The 18,353-nt window shown below is 66.3% G+C and overlaps 1 protein-coding gene across 2 annotated transcripts; it reads right to left on the reverse strand.

Annotated features, from left to right (window-relative positions):
- Positions 1-468: 468 nt before the first annotated feature.
- Positions 469-15,120, reverse strand: VSTM2L (V-set and transmembrane domain containing 2 like). 2 transcript variants are annotated; one of them, XM_086474886.1, is made up of 4 exons: positions 15,012-15,120; positions 5,191-5,360; positions 3,942-3,992; positions 469-777 (listed from the first exon to the last, which is right to left on the reverse strand). In XM_086474886.1, exons 1-4 carry the CDS (start codon positions 15,118-15,120, stop codon positions 469-471), a joined length of 639 nt encoding a protein of 212 aa, XP_086331012.1. The 2 variants fall into 2 exon arrangements, with proteins under 2 accessions (XP_086331012.1, XP_086331011.1); XM_086474885.1 differs by having other exon boundaries at positions 5,191-5,381.
- Positions 15,121-18,353: the final 3,233 nt, after the last annotated feature.

Below are 18,353 nucleotides of genomic sequence, written 5' to 3' on the forward strand. Positions count from 1 at the left end.
TATATACGCGCTGCGGGTTCAGAACAGAGCAACTAAACTGGGCCTGCTACGGGAACAGACGGTTGGGTTGGCAAAGCACGAGGGAGGGCAGGGGGGTCCCGCGGGCAGGGGGGGCCTCCGCTGGGCACGCGATGCTGGGGCAGAGCACAGCCCGTGGTGGCAAGCAGCGGGGCAGCCGCCTGCACGGGGACGGGGACCACCACGTGTGGGTGTACGCCCCGGGCACGGTCCCAGCGGTGCCCCCCGGCGTGGACACGGTCCCGCTCCCGCACCGAGCCCTGGCACCGCTGCGCCACAGGGCTGGGGAAGAACCCGAGCCGGTGGTGGCCGGCGGAAGGAGGAGGTGGTGGGGGTCAGTGGGCAAGACGGGGTGGTGGGGCCAGTCTCTGGCAGGGGGCGCAGGACCCTCGACGGCTCCGCTGAGTCCAGGGCAGCGAGGGGCTCCGGCATCCCCCCGGCACCGCCCGCCTACAGCACACAGGAGGCGTCTGCCGAGCGCTTCTTCAGCTCCTTCCCGGCTTTGTGGTGGTGGTGGTGGTGCGCATGGGCCGAGCCCGGCGCGGCGGGGTCTGGCAGCGGGGCGCCCCGCAGCTGGGTGTCCTGGGGGTGCCCCACGCCCCCCACCGCCTCCACCCGCAGGTACGCCTTCACCTTGTGGTGCCGTGCCTTGCCGTCGCTGGAGTCGATCACCCGGCACTCGTACGTCCCCTCGTCCTCCGGCTTCACCCGCGACAGCCGCAGCTTGTGGGAGATGTTGCTGCCGACCACCTTCACCACCTGCGGCGGGGCAGAGGGGGGGTCAGGCAGCTCCTGGGACCCCCACGGCCCCCCGAGACCCGGGTCAGTGCCACCCCCCAATAGCGCTGCTGCACTGTGGCCCAGCCACGTGCTGAGGAGGACACGGCGAAGTCAGGCAGTAGGCACGGGGGCACCCCGGCCCCAGCCCCGGACCGTGGGACGACGGAGTCCCTGGTGCGCGCCCGGCCGCGTGGGGCTCGGAGATCGATGCAGAACCACGCCGGCTAATTAGCTTTTCTACCAAATTGATTCGCTCTCAGTATTTATCACCCAATGAAATTTAAGACTTACTCACTAGCCAGAGCTGCGGCTGCTGTTGGGCTGGGTCAATAAATCAGATTTATAACCCGCCCCGAGGCCCCTGGCTCTGTTCCCTATAATCACACTGGATGGCAAAGGCCATTTTTCTACTTGCCGCTGCATTTGTTAGCTGAAGATTTTATGGTGTTTAGAAACGGGGCTGGGAGCCACAACCACAGCGACACAAACTCCCGGCCCAAAAGGTGAAGGAGGCAGCGCCGAAACGCGGGCGGCAGCACGGGGAGGGGGACCTTGTCACCGGCCCCTCTGATGGGCTGGGCCGCTGCAGCCTCAATGGCAGCCAGCGCCTGCACACACACGTGCACATGCACATGCCAGCACATGCACGTGCCAGCACATACAAGCACACGTGAGCACACGCGAGCAGCTGCGTCCGGCCACCCTGTGCACTGTGGGCGGCCGGCACCGCACGTCGTGGCCGGGGCCACCCCAACAGGCGGCTCTGGGGCTGCTCAGAGCCCACGTGCAGCCACCAGCACCGATCCCGCAGTGCCGGGGATGGGGGTCCTGGGGGGCTGGTCCTGCAGCAGGGCAGGCTCCGAGCTGCCCCCGAGACGGGGCAGGGGGCGGCAGGGGCTGCGCGCAGGGGCTGTGGGGCAGGAGGGAGGTGAGACACCGGCCTCAGCGTGTGTGCCAGGGCACCGAGGCCATCACGGGAAAGAAGCTTCAAAAAAAACCCCTTTGTGTCAGAAGAGCAAGGAGTCACTTACCGAAATTAATGGCTGGGAAATTTAGAACTAATAAATTTGCTGGTGCTGCCAGCGGCCGTGGAGCCGCTGCCCAGGAGGTCACTGAGCCTCAGCCCGCGGCTTGGTTATGAGCAGGAGGGATAATTTTGTGACTGATCATGATGCTCATGGCCTGGGGGGCTCAGGCAGGGCAGTGGACCCGGGACGGGGTGAGAGACCCCCGCACGGGCTGGGCCGGACAGACGGCCGCGGGGTGCCCAGCCCCAGCTCAGCCCTGCAATGCGCCGCTGCTCAGCGGCAGAACAGCAGCTTTAAAGAATTCAAGGGGGAAAAAAACACAAATCCAGACCCATCGTGTTTGCTGCCACACGGCAAAGGGCGGCAGCGGTTTCCCTCTCCACATCCCCACAGAGCGCGGTGGCTCCAGGCAGAGCCGGTGCCGGCACCTCCAGCACCGAGTGTGTTTTGGCAGATAAATAACAGCCAAGGGGGTGCCTGGCGCGGTGGTTTCTGCGTATGATTTACATCATTTCGCATTGTTTGACGCTGCCGTTTGTTCTCAGTCAATTGCCTCCGTGGCTGTGCCATACATTTCATCAGAACTGCTCGTGGTGGAGTCTCGCCTGCATTCATTTTTCTCCTCCGTTCCGTAAACACTTAATAATCAAGGACATTTAAAATAACAACAACAACAAAAAAAGGTTTAAAACTCCAGCCTCTGCCTGCTGGCTTGTTCAGGAGGACATGGCAGAAGTGTCGCACCCCGAGCGCGTCACCAGCAGCCCTGGTTACACACGCACCGGTTACACTCCAGCGTGCCATCACCTGCCCAATTATGCTGAAAAACGCAAGGGCCGAGCTGAGGGGAGGCACTGGCCTTGGGATGGCTCTGCAGCCCCGGCCCCCACCTCGGCCTCTCCTGCCGCCCCGGCCGGGCTCCGTGCGGCTGCGCCGGCTGTGCCGTGGCACCTGCCTTCCCTCGGCTCTAACACGGCACCAGCAGCCGGCCGCGCATCCCTGCCCGGCGCAGGATTTGGTCCCTGGCCGCAAACTGCCTGTGGAGCCCAGTCGGCATCGGGCACCAGGACCCCGACACCCTCACCGGGGGGAGCAAAGCCCTGTGCCCTGGGAGTGGGGCTGGGCTGAGCCGGCCTGGGGGGACCAGCAGCCCTCCCGAGCCCGTGGGCAGCACCGTGGGGCGGCCAGCCGCGGCACCCCGGCGAGGGACGGAGCCTGCTGGGGTTTGGAGGTGGATGGTGGGCACATCGCAGTGCCCGTCACAGAAACAGGGACAAGCGGGGCTGAAACCCCGGGGAGCCACGAGGCGAACACACCAAAGGGGACGCGCTCCCTGTGGGGGATTTGTTACCGGCAAGAGAATCTACGTGCGCTGATCCCCACCGGTGGGAGATGGGAGGCGATGCACTCCATCGTGAAGCTTTCTGGCATTTTACCCCTTGTAAACGACTCCTCGCCACTTCCCGGGGATGGAGTCGGGCAGAGCGACTGATCCTGGGCACCGGGGGCACCCGGCCCCAAGGAGCCGTGGGTGCATGGTGAGCCCTGGCCCCCCCTTGCTCACTCAGCAAGGGGAAAAATGGAAGAGCCAGAAGAGGCTGCCAGGGCAGGGGTGAGGGTGGGAAGCACATCCTGATATTGCTCCATTTCTGTGGCACCCCCAAACGCAGAGCCCTCCCGATAGCGGGAGGCCGAGAGCGTTTATTTTATTCCGCTGATTAGTGTTTCCTCATTCTGTTCACGTCAGCCCAAATGGCTTTGGGACGCTAATCCGCTGAGTACATTAGATTATTTTCTCCTTATCATAAACGTGTCCCTCGGATGCCAACAGGAGCTGGACGGGGCTCACAGTCCAGGCTGCTCCCAGTGCCGAGCCGGCGCAGATCCAGCCCCCCCACCCCGGCATCGCCAGCCTGCGGCACCAGTGGGACCAGTGCACCCCCCCGCCTCCCAGGACCCCTCATCTGGGGCACCCGGCCTTGCACAGAGACACAGACCCCAGGACACCCTCCCGCCCCCCCCAGCTCCATGCAACGCTGAGACCCAGCACCGCAGGGGAACGCCCCAGCCGAGCCCTCGGCCGGAGCCCCTGCAGGAACCATCGGCCAAACTCACGCTTATTTTTGTCGCGTCCTTCCCGGGCTCCTCCGGTGGCAATGCCTTCAGCTGTCAGGAAGAGCAGGATGGGGAGGGAGACCAGAGAGGGAAGAGAAATTGTCAGCCTGGCTGGGAGCAGGCAGGAGCCCACCGGACCCCTGCCCACCCCCGGGATGGCTGCCCCGAGCGAGGAGGAGGAGGAGGGAGAAGGGAGAAGGGGGCTGCTCAGCCCCAGCAGACCCCGGGCAGACGGGAGCCACACGGGGCAGCCAGGAAGGGGAGAGAACGGCAGCACCGGAGCACCACGACGGCTGCAGGGGGACAGGGTGCTCACCCACGGGTCCTCACTGCAGCTCCACCAGTGGGTGCTCCCCGTGGCCCGGCTGGGGACAGAGCCCCGCTCGCTGCGGCAGTGACCCCTGTCCCCAGCAGCCGCGGCCCCTTCACAGCCAGCGCCTGCCCCGGTGACCGTCCGTGCTCCCGAACCAGCCGGCAGCACCCCGGGTCCCCTTGGGCAGCCCCTGGCAGCACCGGGGCCCAGGCGTCCGCCACGCAGCCCGCTCCCGTGCCCGCTCCCCGCACCGGGTGTCCCCACCACCCCTTGCCCCGCACCCCCGCAGCCCCCCAGCAGCGCTCCCGAGGGAGCCGCAGCATTTCGCGATGCTTCTCGCAATTTATGGTAATACCAGCGGCAGCTCTGCCAAAGACACAATAATAGAGGCTCATTAAAATACCTAAAGCTGCCTTCCCATTATTTGGCCCTTATCTCTGTGTGAACAGAAAGAGAAATAAAGAGACAGCTGTTTGCTGAGACCGATACACACGGAAACGGGGAAAACAAGGGGGGGTGGGGGGGGTGGAGGATGCGGGGACAGATGAGAGGGGATGAGTTCGTGATGAGATGGGAGAAGGCACCAGCACGAAGACAAAGCCGCTGCCTGGGATCAGTCCCAGGGGATGGGCCATGTGGCCCCGCAGCTAATTGGGAAGGGTGGCCGGGACAGCCCAGCCTCGCCAGCCCCCCGGAGCATCCTCGGTGCAGCCGGACGCCGTGCACCCCACGCGTGGTCCTGTGCCCGTGAGCAGGGAGCGGAGCAGGGTGAGACCCTGCTGTTTCCAGGGCTGGTCAGTGCTGGGGACGCTGCTGCGGGACGGGGGTCCCCACCCTGAGCCCCACCGGCTGCTGCAAGTGAAGACCCCCGGGCGAGCAGGGGGAAGGGCTCTGCCCCTCGACACTGCTGCCAGAGGGGAGGACGAGGGGCATTACCTGGCTGGAAGCCCACGTCTGTTTGTCTGTCCAGTCCTTGTGGTTGCGGACGTACCACCACTGTATCTCAAGGGAGTAGGAGGGGGAGCCGCTGCCTCGGAAGGAGCACGCCATCTCCACGTCCTCGCCCGCCTGGGCCGTCATGTCATGGGGGGTCTCGGTGAAGAGGGCTGCAGGAGACAGAGCGGGGGCTGCGGGGGCTGCGGGCGCCTGCGGGGACGCGCCACCTCCCTGGCGAGGGCGATGCCAGTGGCCACACGAGCAGGGTCAGCAGGAGAGCCCGGACCCTTCCCCAGCCAAACAGACCCAGAACCTTCGGTGGAGGGGACGGGTTGCTGCCATGCAGGTGGACCTCCCCACCCCTGGCTGCCCCTCGCCCACCCCAGCGCCCCCTCCCCAGCCCCAGCAGAGCGTCCGGCCCCCCCAGCACTTTGGAAAGAGCAACAGGAGGAAAGGGTGGGAGTGGGAGCCCCCCACTCCCACGCCACCTGCAGGACCTCTACCCCACAGTGGGTACAGGACCCTGTGTGCCTCTGAGGTGTAATAAATAAATAAAGCATGATCGTATCTCTGCTTAGACCAGATCATAAATGAAAAACAAATCCTTGTTTAATGCAGCCCCCAAACAGTCTCCCACATGCCATATGGTTTGCTTTCCTCGCTCAAAACAAATATTGTTTGGAGATGTAATTAGAATTCTTTTCATCTCCTCTGGAGAGATTATTGTTCCTCCGTAAAGACGTCCCTGGCGTGCAGGTCACCAGCAGACGTTATGTCACAATCTGCGATGGCTTCTCCCTGGCACGGCACGGCACGGGGACGGGGGCTGAGCCCCCAGTGCCGGCACGGCCGGGCCTGGGGCTGTCAGCCTCCTCGCGCTCCCTGGCCACCAATTTGGCCACAGGGGCAGGGGCTGCAGGGCTGCGGGATGTGGGGGCCACTTGCCCTGTCCCTGTCACCCACGGAGCACTACTCTGGGGCCAGTGGCAGCACTGGGATGAACGTGGTCCAGCTGGAAGCTGCTCCAGCATGGGGCCGGCCCCTGCCCACCTCTGCCCGTCCCTGCCTGTCCCTGCCCACCCCTGCCCCTCCGTGAGCTGCAGCACACGGTGCCCAGCCCGGGCAGGTTGCAGAGGCCGGATCAGGGTCCCGCTCTGATCTGTGCCGGGTGCCCTGTGCCCTCCCATCTTCACTGGCCACCTCGTGCCGCTGGTGCTGCCAGCTCACAGCCACCACGCTGGTCCCTCTGGTGCCATCAGAGCCCCCCGGGACACGCAGCCCATCAGGACCAGCGCGCAGCTCCCCGGGGCTTCTCACCAAGCCCTGATCTCCTCTGAAAACGAATTATTATCAGCCCAGACGGAAAAGTTAATACCTTTAATATCCCGCCGTCCCTCCGGACGCATGGAAATCCCATATACTTATCGCTGTCCTTTAATCCATCTTAGCGGGGGGACTGAGGGAAATACCCAGCGCAAGGGTTTAACGAGCCCGGGGCTCCCGGAGGGGTTCCCAGCACGGCTCCTGCATCCCCATCCGCCCAGGACCCCGGTGCCGGCAGCCGCAGAGGGAACCCGGGACTGGGGAACAGCTCCGGTGGTTGAGGGCTGCGGGAGGAGCAGGAGGGTCCGGCGCTGCTCGGTGCCGGCTGCTCCTCGGCGCGTGGCAAAGGGCTCACCCGTGCTCCGGCCGCGGTGGCACTGGGGCAGTTACATCCAGCCATTCCCTGCCACTTGCCCGGCCATTCCCCGGCCGTGACCCAGGGTCAGGCTTTGGCTCCGCAGGATTCCCGATGGCAGGAGCGCTGGGCGAAGGCAGAGGGTCCCGGCAGAGGGTCCTGGCAGAGCCTGTGCCAGCCCCCCGGGCCCCTGCGGTCCTGGCCGGGCACGCGGAGCAGAGGCAGCAGCGGCAGCCTGAGGGCTCCAGACGTGTCCAAATTACTCTGAACACAATTAAAATCCGCTCCCACGGACAGGAATTTGGCCGATGAGCAGAGAAAAAGGCCTGATTGAATCAAGTGCCTTCTTTCTTTCAGCTTTTAATCGGGAAGCATGTGTATCCATTAACCCCAGGGCTCGGCCGTCCGCAGGAGGGCAGGTCCCGCTGATGGACCTGCTGGCCCCGCAGCAGCCCCTGCCCCGGGAGCCCCCTCCCACAGCACCCCTGGGGACCGCAGAGCCCACTGCTCTCTCCAGGCCCTGACCCCCTCCCCACTTCCCCAGTGGTTGAGAGTGACGAGCTGGAAGCTCCCGTCAGTCCACAAACCCTCCCGGGAAAGATGGACGGACAGACAACAAGGTCTGACAGCAGGAGGGAAAGCGAGGCCGGTCCCTCCTTCCCTGCACATCCCGGCCCTTCGTCCCCCTCTTCTGCCTCCCTGCCCACCCCCTCCATCCCAGCTCCCCACCCCATGGTCCCTCTGTGGGGAGGGGGCTCCAGGACCCCAGTGCCAAGGGACACCCCCACAGCTCCTGTCTGCGGGGCGCTGGGCTGTGCTGGCCCCGCCGGCCCCAGCAGTCACCCCGGGACACCCCAGTCAAGGGGCAGCCAGGCCACCTCCAGTGCAGTCCCCAGCCCCAAAATCACGGGCAGGACAGTCCCGGGCAGCACCACGAGAGCAGAATGTGGTTGATGGCCCCGGAGAGGCGCTGGCAGAGCCCCGCGGCAGCCAGAAACGCCGGCAGGGAGGGGGACGGCACGGCAGAGCAGCCGGGAGATGGGAGGGTGATGGGTGACGGTCAGTGACAGCAGGCAGGTACCGCAAGGATGGTTCATCTCTCCTGCCTCCACTGAAAAATGAGGGGGGTCCGATGGAGGGGGACGGCATCTCCCAGGGGGGCAGCAAAGCCGTTTCACCACGAGAGCCACCCAGGAGAGTCGAGGCTGGGCCACGGGGGACAGGGTGCCTAGGCGAGGCGAGGAGGAGGCAGAGGCCTCTCGGGGCTCGGTGTCTGCAGGAACAAGTGACGGGTGCCACCAAGTCACCCCTTTGCTGGGGACAGACACCTCCTGGTCTGTCGGGTCCATGCTCACCCGCGCAGGACGGGGCGGGTGGTCGGTACCGGGGGGGCCGTGCACCAGCCCCTGCGTGGGCACCCGGGAGCTCGAGCGGCTGCAGGAGCATTTACCTGCGCTTTTGCCGGGTGTGCCGAAACCAGCCTGGCGCTGAGCCGACACGCAGCTCCTTGGCCGGCTCAGCCCCGGCTCAGCCCCACGCGGGCCGCAGCCAGACCCCGGCGCAGCCACATCAGCCGGGCACCCTCCCTCCCACGCGACCCACGCGACAGCCAGACTGACCCCCCGCCCCGAGTGGTGGCAGACCCCGAAGCAAGGGGCAGGAGGGCCAGACCCGCAGCCGCTGGCAGAGGTAACACCAGGAATGGCTTTAATCAGGGCTGAGCCCTCCAGAAGTAATGGGCAGTTTGGGGACCCTCCAGAGGCCCATCGGAAGGGGCCGTGGTGGCAGCGGCGGGGTGGAAGGGCAGTGTGTCCCCACAGACCCCCAGCCATCGGGAGAGGCCACCTTTGGCCACCCTGCGCCCTCCCCGATGGACGCTGGGGACCCCGACCGCCTGGACAGAGGCAATGTGGCGCGGACAAGCCTCGCTGCACGCCCCAGCCCCAGCCCTGCCCCTCTGCAGGGACCCGGGCAGAGGAGGTCGAGGCCCCCCTGGGCAGCCCCCAGCCATGAGCAGCCCCACGGCCGGTCACAGACCCTGCCCTGGGGCAGCTGAGCTGCCCGGACCCCGCTCCCACCGACACCGCTGGCAGGGCCAGGGGAGAGCCGAGCTGCCAGAGCCGCTCAGCGCCCCGGCCCCCTGCCCGCCCTGGCCCCCTCTGCCACCCAGCACCATCCCTCTCACCGCCGCTGACATTGGTGCCGTGTCCTCGCAGCGGCAGGGAGGGGGCCGGCGACAGGCTGGCTGCTCCGCGTGCTTTATGGCCTGCTACCTGTCATAAACTGAGAAAATCAGGATCGATAAATCTTCCAGGAAACAAAAATCAGGGGAAATAAAATGAACTCAATGGGGAAACACAGATAAACGGAATTGAAAACGCCTGCTGGGACAGCTTGGTGCTCTCATAAACCGGAGATATACAGGCTGCCGCGCTCCCTCCCCACGGCGGGCAGGATTCATCACCGCGCTCGGCACGGGCAGGAGGGCTGCCGGCAGCGAGCGGGCAGCGGGGAAGGGGTGGCCCCCACCCCCCCGTGCCAGGGGCGAGGCTGGGTCGTGCATCACCCTGGGCACCTGGAAATGACCCACCAGACCCCTGCCCCATCCTCCTGCCCTGCAGCCCCCGCTGCCCCTGCCCTGAGGAGCACATGAGGCCACACAGACCTTGGGAGCCTGGCCAGGACCCTGCCCGCTGCCCGTTGCCCGCTGTTTTGGTGGAGCCCCGCAAGGAGCCGTGCTGGCTGCCCCGGCCACAGCCCACGCAAGGCACCGACCGCCGGCTGCTGGGACAGCCACGGCGTCGTGGGCGCACCCCCGGGTTGACGGTCGTGCAGACACGTATCGGAGGGCAATTCAATACTCATCGGGCATTTGCAAACGCACGTCAATCCCCAAGTTAGCGCTCGCGAGTCGTTTGCCCCGCCGCACCATTGCGGCACGGGTCAATCAGACACTGCTCTGCCGCCCCTCGTCCCTCCCTCCGGCTGCTGCTGTGATGCCGTGGGCTGCGATCAAGTGCGGCTTATTCTTCCCTTCACAAAGCTCCCCCGTCATAACTCATGGTTTATTGTGGTTCGGTGAGTCAAGACACTTGGAGGACTAATTGCCGGCTCAGCCTCGCACTCCCATCACCCGCTCCCTCAGCAGCCCCCTCCCCGCGCCCCGGCAGCAGGAGTGTGCCATGAGACATGGCGGGAAGGGAACCGGCTTGGGACGTGGCCACTACAGCCCTGGGTCCAGGCTGGGGTGAGCAGCACCCCAACCCCAGCCGAAGGCAAGCCCCCGGCAGCTCCAACGGAGCCTGGCCCCAACCGGTGCCAGCAGCCATGTCCCACCAACTGCTCGGCCCCCCAGGCCATGTCCAAACAAGTGGGTCCCCACCAGCCCCCAGACCTGCCAAGGCTACCGGCAGGTCGGTGATGCCACTGCCACCCACCCGCCCTGGGGGCTGCACCGCTCTCACACCAGCTCCCCACCACCGGCAGCTCCCAGCGCAGATGCCACCAGGGTCACCACGGGGCAGAACGAGAGGCAGGAGAAAGCAGCCGGCACTGCCGGGGGAGCTGAGCCGCTCCCTCCCTGCCGGCTGTGGAGCGTGTGTGTGGAGATCCTCTGGAGAGGACCCTGCAGAGCTGTCGAGACAGCTGTCCCCCCCCCATCCCCCCTGTCCCCGCCATCCCCGCGCTCTCCAGCTCGGCGCCAGGGCTGTCAGCAGTGCTCAGCCCTCCCCAGGGACAGCTGCCCAGGAGCCAGGGAGGGACGGACGGACCCTCCTCGGTGCCGTGAGGCCCCTCCACCCGTGGGCACAGGCTGCCCGTGCAGGAGTCACCCCAGGAGACCAGAGGGCACAGGAGGCATCCCCTGGACGGATCCAGGAGCAGCAGCCCAGGCACCGCTCCAGCGCGCTGGCTGTGCCGGGCCCACACTGTCCCCACAGCGGGGCACCAGGGTTGCCGGTGTGTGCTACGCAGTTGGGCTAAAACCTCCCTCCTCTGCCCATCTGCCCGTTAACATCTGCGAATGAATCTCCTCCTGACAAGCCTGCGAGCAGGGGTGCTGACCCCAGGTCACCAAAAACACACCATGGCCACAAAACGGTGCATAAACACTGTGGCGCGATGGCCGGTGTCACCGGTGAGAGCGGGGCAGGCAGCGCCAACGACGGCAGCTGTGCCGGGGCAAAGGGCTTCGGTGGCGAGTGGCCAGCAGGGACGGGGTGAGGGCCAGGGCTGGAGCCCGGAACGGATCCAGTCACAGACCCACTCGGGCAGCACCGGCAATCCTGCACTTGCCCTTTCCAAGAGCAGCCCCAGACTGGAGCACCACGAGCGCTGGCCGGGGACGGGAGGGCTCCTGCCAGCACGCTGGGGACGGGAGCGCCATTCCTCTGCCCCTATTTACTGTCACATTAGCAGCAGAATTAGCTCAAATTTGCAGCACAAATTAAAAACAACAAAAAACCCAGCTAATTCGGTGATTGCGATCAGGCCAGAGCTCACCTTGCCAGGGAGCTGGAATTAACCTTGAAACCTGTGAGTATTTCTAACAGTGAACTGTTACGGCTGGGCTGCCCCCCAGCTCCTGCCCCCCCAGCATCCTCCCCGCTGCCCAGGTTTGAGATGCCGGCGGTGAGAGTCCTCCCCCAGCCCAGCCCCGGCCAGGAGCAGCTTTCCCAGGCAAGGGGACTCGCTGCTCCCAGCTGGCTCCCGGGAAGCCGTGGTCCTCGGACAATCCCCTCCTGGGGGGACCGAGGAAGAGCAGTTCTTTGATGGTGTAAGTGGCAAAACCCTAAAATGGCCTGTCACAACAGCTCCCGGTGGGGCCCCGCAGCGCTGTGCAGCCGTCCTTCAGCCACCGCTCGCTTCGGTGCTGGGCTCTGCCAGGGGGTGATTGATTCCCAGCAGGCAGGGCACGATTCCCAGCAGGCAGGGGATGATTCCAAGCAGGCAGGAACCGGGATGGGGCAGACAGGACCTCCCCTCTGCTAGATATCAGCCCCCCGGTCTCACACCCAAAACAGGAGCCATCGGCAGCGCTGCGGAGAGCTGCTCACGCCATGCATGGTGCCGGCACCCATCTCACAGAGCCGGCAGCGCCTGGTGCTCCTGGGCACAGCACCCTCCTGCCCGGTTCTGCCCGCCCCACGACCAGTGGGCTCATCCCGGTGCAAGGCACGAACCCATCCGGCGCAGCCAAGCCGACGGCCCCGGTGCCTGGCCATGCACCCACCGCAGCTGGAGCCGCAGGGAGGGGGCAGCCAGGCGGGAGATAAACCCGCAGCCAGGGGAAACGGCCACGGAGAAGAGGAGCCCGGTCAGAGCCAGAGCCATTCCAGGTGCCGGGAAGGGCTGCGTGTGCCGAGGTGGGCGAGTCCTTCTCGCACCGTGAACCAAAACCCCAGCGGCGCTGCGAAGAGGCGAGCACCCACCCAGGCCCTGGCCCCTAGAGCGGCACCTGCTGAAGGGGGGAGCACAGTGGAGCCTCCAGGTCCCCGCTCCCCACCCCGGCACCGCAGCACTGCCCACGGCTCCCGGACCGCGCGCAGCCGCACCGGCTGTTTGTTTGATTTGCTGCCTCGCTCACAGGGAACGTTATGATTAAAATTAGCTGTCACTGTCCTAACGTAATAATTCCCAGTGTCTGGCCCATCGTCTGTCAGCTTCTTCAAGGGAAAAGAAAGCACAGACATTTGATGAGGAGAGGTGTCAGAAGTAATTGCATTGAATGACTGCACGAACAGCAGCAGGAAAAACACACTGGGTGGAGAATTCCCATCAGGAAGCACAAAAAAATCCGGTAGAATGCAAAGTGTTTATGAAAGTAATTGATAGAATAATCATCGGGGTGTGCAAGAGAGGAGAAGGGCAGCACCCCGGGGAGCCGGGGCTCCGCTCCCTCCAGCCTTCAGCCCTTCAACAGCAGCTTTATTGACGGCGAGACACTAACGCTTGCGAGCGAGGCAAGGAAGGCGCCAGGCTTCTCCTCGGGAACGCTCACCGAGCAGCTCTCCCTGCCCTGCTCCGGGTGCTGGCAGGCTGGGGAGGTGGCTGGAGCTTCCCAGCCAGCGCCGGTTTGAGCGCCGATGGCAGCAGCCCAGCGTGCACAGGCTGCCTGCAATGGGGGGCATGAATAATTGAAGGCGCCAGCCTGAGGAGAGGAGAGAGGAGGGGAGAGGCAGCGTGGTGCGGCAGGGAGGGATGGCGGGGAGGGATCCTGTGGCTCAGGCGCTCTCCCGGGGCAGATGGAGCCGATCCTGGCCCCGTCCTCGCTCCGTCCTCGCTGGAGGTAGAGCCTTTGCTGTGGGGGCAGGGAAAGGACTTTCTTTGATGGAGACTTTTCCCCTCCCCGAGCAGCCCTGGCTGCCATGTGCCGTGCACATTGCTCACACCCGCTGGGTGGGGGAGCCACCCTCGCTCCCAGGGGTGGTACCGGCCGCCCACCGACGCCTGCGGAGCGCACGGTGCCCCCGTTCCATGCCCTCGCTGCGGGTAATGGCGAACGCGCTCCCAGGCCGCACCAGAGCCTCGCGGTGCAGCAGAGGCTCCTCCAGGCCGCCTGCACCGGGCAGGGGTGGCGGCGAGCCCCCGGCGCTGCCTGCGGCGGGCAGAGCCTGGCAGGACCTGCCCATCCCCGCTGGCCATGGCCAAATCCATCCCGTCGGCCCCGGCCCCTCTCCTGCTCTGCACCCCCGACCCACCAGGCTCCCGTGGTGCGGAGGAGAAGCCGTACCAGCGAGCAACGGAGCGATCAATCTCCGATCCGCTGAACGGCGGTTTATACGGGTTTTCGGCACGCACAGTTTTTATCAAATTGGTATTCACCTCCTGAACACAAATGGCTTATTATACATGACCCACTTACTCACTGCTTTTCAGTGTCGTTAATAAAGGTTTCTGTTGTGATTAAGTGAGTTGCTGCAGAACCGCTCGTAGTAGCAAGCCGTAATGTGGCTCCGAAGTGCACTCGCCCTCCCAGAACATTTCTTCTCCTCGGCTCCCTGCTCCCTCGCAGCGACCATTTCACTATTTATTTGCCTATCTCTGAATTTCTGAGGGGAGCAGCAGCGGCTAATGGAGGTTCTTCGCCCGCGTCTGCTTCCGGCACGCCGGGCCGGCGGGTCCGAGCCCTCCTGCCTTTCCCCCCCAGCTCACCCCGGCCCCACGCAGGCACCCGCCGGCCCCGCACCCCACCGCTGCGGGACGCCGCACCCCTCCCCGGGCCGAGGCCTCTGGCCCTGCAGGCTCCTCGGGGCAGAGACCGGCTCCCGCCGCACGCCGGGAGCTCCGGAGCCGTGCGAGGGGGGCGGCTGCGATCGGGGCACCGGGCACCCAGCACTCACCCCGCCGTCACCCCCCCGGGGCGCAGATTTAAACCCACCCGCGTCACCCCACGGAGGGTCTCGGCGCTCCCCCTCCGAGGGGGCTCCGTCCCCGTCCCCTCGGCACCCCGCGGGCGGGAACCGGGGAGGGACTTTCTCACAGGGGGGTGCAGGAAGAGGCTTCCCCCGGGCTGGACCGCGGCCGGGCTCGGCAGCACCGCGCCCCGCCGAGCCCCGGAGCCGGCGGAGGAGCCGCGGCGGGCGGGGAGCGGAGCGTCGCTGCCCCCGCCGGGAGAGCCGCTCCCGCTGCTGGCGGCGCGCACGGGGCCGCTCGCTTGCACGGGGGTGTGCGCCCTTGCACGGGGGTGTGCACGGGGACGCACGGTGCAAAGCCCCCCGGGCTCGGCAGTCCACGGGCGGAGGCAGAGACCTCCCGGCCCCCAGGGACGGCAGCGGCGGAGCCCAGCGCCGGCGCGGCCGGACCGCCCCCCCGCTCCCGGCTCCCCGGAGCCAGCGGCGCGACGGACCGCGTCGCCGTGCTGCCAGCGCCGCCGCGGGCACCGGGACACCCCCCCCACACATACACACCCCACCCCACGCCGCCACCCGTCCCGCTGCCCGGGCAGGGGTCGCCCCGACCCGCCGCCAGCCTCGCGCAGCGGAGACCAGCGGGGACCGGCACCCGCGGGGACTGGCAGCGGCGGGGACCGGCGCCGCGGGGAGACCGAGCCCCGGGAGCGCTCCGACTGCAGCCGCCCCGCCGCCTCCCCTCCCGCCCCGCGGAGCCCCGGAGCCCCCGTCACCGCCCCGCCGCCCGCGCTCACCGCTGCCCGCCGCCGGGGCGTCCCACGGGGGGTGCCGGGAGGCGGCGCCGAGCTGCAGGTAGAGCCCCAGGTAGTGGAAAATCCCCAGAGCCAGGGCCAGGGCGCCCATCTTGCCGCGGGCGCGTCCGTCCCGGGGGCGGCGGCGCCGCCGGGCCGAGCCCTGTCCCCGGGGCTGCGCCGCGGTCCCGGCGCCGCCGCGCTGCGGAGCTCTTCCCTCGCGCGGAGGGCGCCGCGCGCCGAGGCGGTGCCGCGGCTCGCCCGGAGCCTCCCCCGCCCGGCGGAGGGATCCCGTCCCCGCGCACACCCCAAAGTTTTTTCCCACGGTTCATTCTTAAACTGCGCGGGGCGGGGCCGGCCCCGCCGCGCCCCCGCGAGACCCCCGGCCCCGCCCCGCCCCGCCCGGACCCCCCGGCCCCGCCGCGCCCCCGGGCCCCACGCGGGGTAGGGGGGTCTCCGCCGGGACCCCGCCCCGCCCCGGCCCCGCTCCCCGCGGGGAGAGACCCCGGGCGGCGCCGGGAGCGGCCTCAGCACCCGGGACAGCGCCCGCCGCGCGGCTCCGCCCAGACCGGACCGGTGCGGCATGGTACGGCACGGCTCTGTACAGCCCGGTACGGTACGGCCCGGTATGGTACGATACGGTACAGTACGGCCCGGTACGGCTCTGTTCGGTCCGGTCCGGTCTGGCTCTGTACGGCCCCGTACAGCTCAGCCCGTCCCGGCCCAGGCCAGGCGCCTGCGGGCAGCGATGCCAGGGGTGCACTGCAGCGGGTGCGGTGGGTGCGGGGCTGGGGGCGCGGCGCCCGGACCAGTGCCCACCCCCACCCCGTTTCACTCCCCGGTGACGTGCCCCGCCCCTCCCGCCAGGGGAAACAGGCGATTCATGGGGAAAGGAGCCGATGGGGTGATTCGGGGTCCCACACCCTCGGCGGCTCCCGCAGCCCCTGCTGCAGCCCTGGGAGGGGGCAGGAGCTGGGCCCCCGCACAGACGAGGGCCGTGGGGTGTCTGGGGCGGTTTGACGCTTTTTTTAAATGTCATGGGAAGAGCAAGGGCCCAACCCCCCGTGCAGGCATCGCCGCCCCAGAGCGCACGCGATTCGCCTCAAAATGACAAACCTGGAGCCGGGGTACATGTGGGCTCAACGCCGCCCCGGGGCCCAGCCAGAGCATGGCTGGTCACCACAGAGCCAGGCCCGGAGCTCCCATCACCAGCCCTCCCGGCAGGAGAAAGTGCTGTGCCAAGCAGCCACACTCCTGCCGCAAACGGAACGGGCAGGATCCTGATCCCCCTTTGCCATACAAGTCCGGAGGCCAAACCCACCGAGAGCACTGGCATTCCCCCAAACCCCCGCCTTGCAGGAGACAGAATCACGGCACCGCGACCTGTGTGATTTATACACCGATCTTGGCAAGTCTAAAAATGTCAGAAGAAGCCCAAAGGCAGCACATCACCACCCAAAACACCAAGCTCCACGGCTGGAGGGAAGGCCCAGATGCAGACTCTGCTCCCAGGGTTGTTGCCTGTGCACCACCTAGCAAGCTGAAGGATATTGGCTCTCCAGATAAACAGCAAAAATCAGATTATTTCAGGTGTTTTCTGCTATGAGATGAGAGATGCTTGCTACAAAGAGATTCTTTAAACAGGACTTGAAAATACAACCTGTGTCCCTTCACCCTTCTCTCAGCAGGGTTCCTCCAGCAGAAGGAGCTAGGGGGTCACTGGCTGCTGCACCCAGCTGGGAAAAGCCCCCATGCCCAACCATGGCAGCGAGGTCCCAGGGACAGACTCCGGGCTCTGAGCAGAGAGACCCTTTCCTTGGGCCGGCGCTGGGCTCCAGCCACCCCCCAGGACCGTGTCACGCAGCCACCCCAACCGTGAGCCACCGAGCAAATACAGCTGTGTCTGTGCTGGGTCCCGAGCAAAGCAGAAGCACCAGATTGCCCAGAGTCACGTGTGGAGGCAAAACACTCGCACACCAAAATACGGGGTTCACGTACAGGGTCAGGTGCAACAGGAAAAAGCAGCGACAGCCAAGCACGAGTGACCCCACGGTTCAGGCAGTCCAGTCTCGTGGCTGCTGCGTGGCCCAGGGTCCCTCCTCTGCCCCGGGCCAGCGAGGGGACCTGAAAGAGCTCACGCTGACACGGCACCTGCAAAGGGTGCCCTCAGACCTGACCTCCCCGCTTTGCAGAGCACCCACCCGTGGGTGCAGCCGGAGCGGGACCCGGGGATGTCACCCTGCAGGGACCACACATCCCAGGCATGGGTCCCCGTCCCAGCTCCCCCAGCTGACCGGGACGGTGGGTGCTGACGGTGCGTGACTGCACCTCAAGGGCTGAAACCTGCCAGGACCTTCCAGTCTATCATCAGAGACATTTAAATCATGCCACGAGGAAGCAAGGAGAGCATAAATTCCTCTCGGAGCTGGGAACACCTCCAGATGCAGAGCTGGAATTAAGTCCCATTTCCAGCTGATTTTCTGCCACCGCAGCAGGATGACAAACAGACACCGGGTCTGTGCAGGGGCCCAGCAGGCGGGGAAGAGCCAAGCGTCTGCGCGTCTCGGGCGCACTTGGAAGGTTTCATTTTCCTCCTCAATTTTAATTCATCAGTGGAAAGGCCCAGAGCAGATGCTGTCTGCTGTTGCAGCCGCGCAGCCCTGATGAACCCCTGCGTGTCTGACAGGGATAGGAGGCAAGGTCGCTCGCACGCAGAGGCGAGAGCAGAGCCAGCGGCTCCCAGGCCAGATACACAGTGGCACTCGCTGCGTAACGAGGTCCCTTATCTGCACGCTCGCTGCTGCTATGAAAGAGCTGGCACCACCCTTGCAGGGCTCCTGTTCAGCTGAACCTGCCCAGGGACTCGCTCTCAAGGATGAAACGTTCCTTATCTCCGTTAGCGCCGGGTTTTCTGCCAAGCGTTTAATTCTGTGTGTGCTGAGGGCTCTGCTCAGGGTGGGCATCCGCGAGATGGGGGAATCCAGTGGCCGTTCCCATGCGGCAACACCACAAAGACCCCGGCAGCACCATGTCCACAGCTCATGCGGTTTTCCCTGGGGCGCCCATCTGCTGGGCAGTAAAGGCGAGCCTGCGGAGCTGGAGGCTGCAGCGAAGCTCTGAAGAGCTGGGGGAGAGCTTGGCAGGGTGGGGGGGACCTGGCCCCATCAGCAGCACCTCCCATGGGGTCACCCTGACCGGGGCCCCAGGAGGACCCAGAGGACAGCCAGGAGGATCCACTTGCCGCGGCTGGGGCACAGGGACCGTCCCCTGGTGACACGGCCCCGGCCTGGCGCTCCCCAAGGACACCCAGAACCAAACGGAGACGGGCCCGTCCCTCCTGCTGGC

Source organism: Leptosomus discolor, chromosome 17, assembly GCF_034619465.1.
Source record: "Leptosomus discolor isolate bLepDis1 chromosome 17, bLepDis1.hap2, whole genome shotgun sequence".
Classification (NCBI taxonomy): Eukaryota; Metazoa; Chordata; class Aves; order Leptosomiformes; family Leptosomidae; genus Leptosomus; species Leptosomus discolor.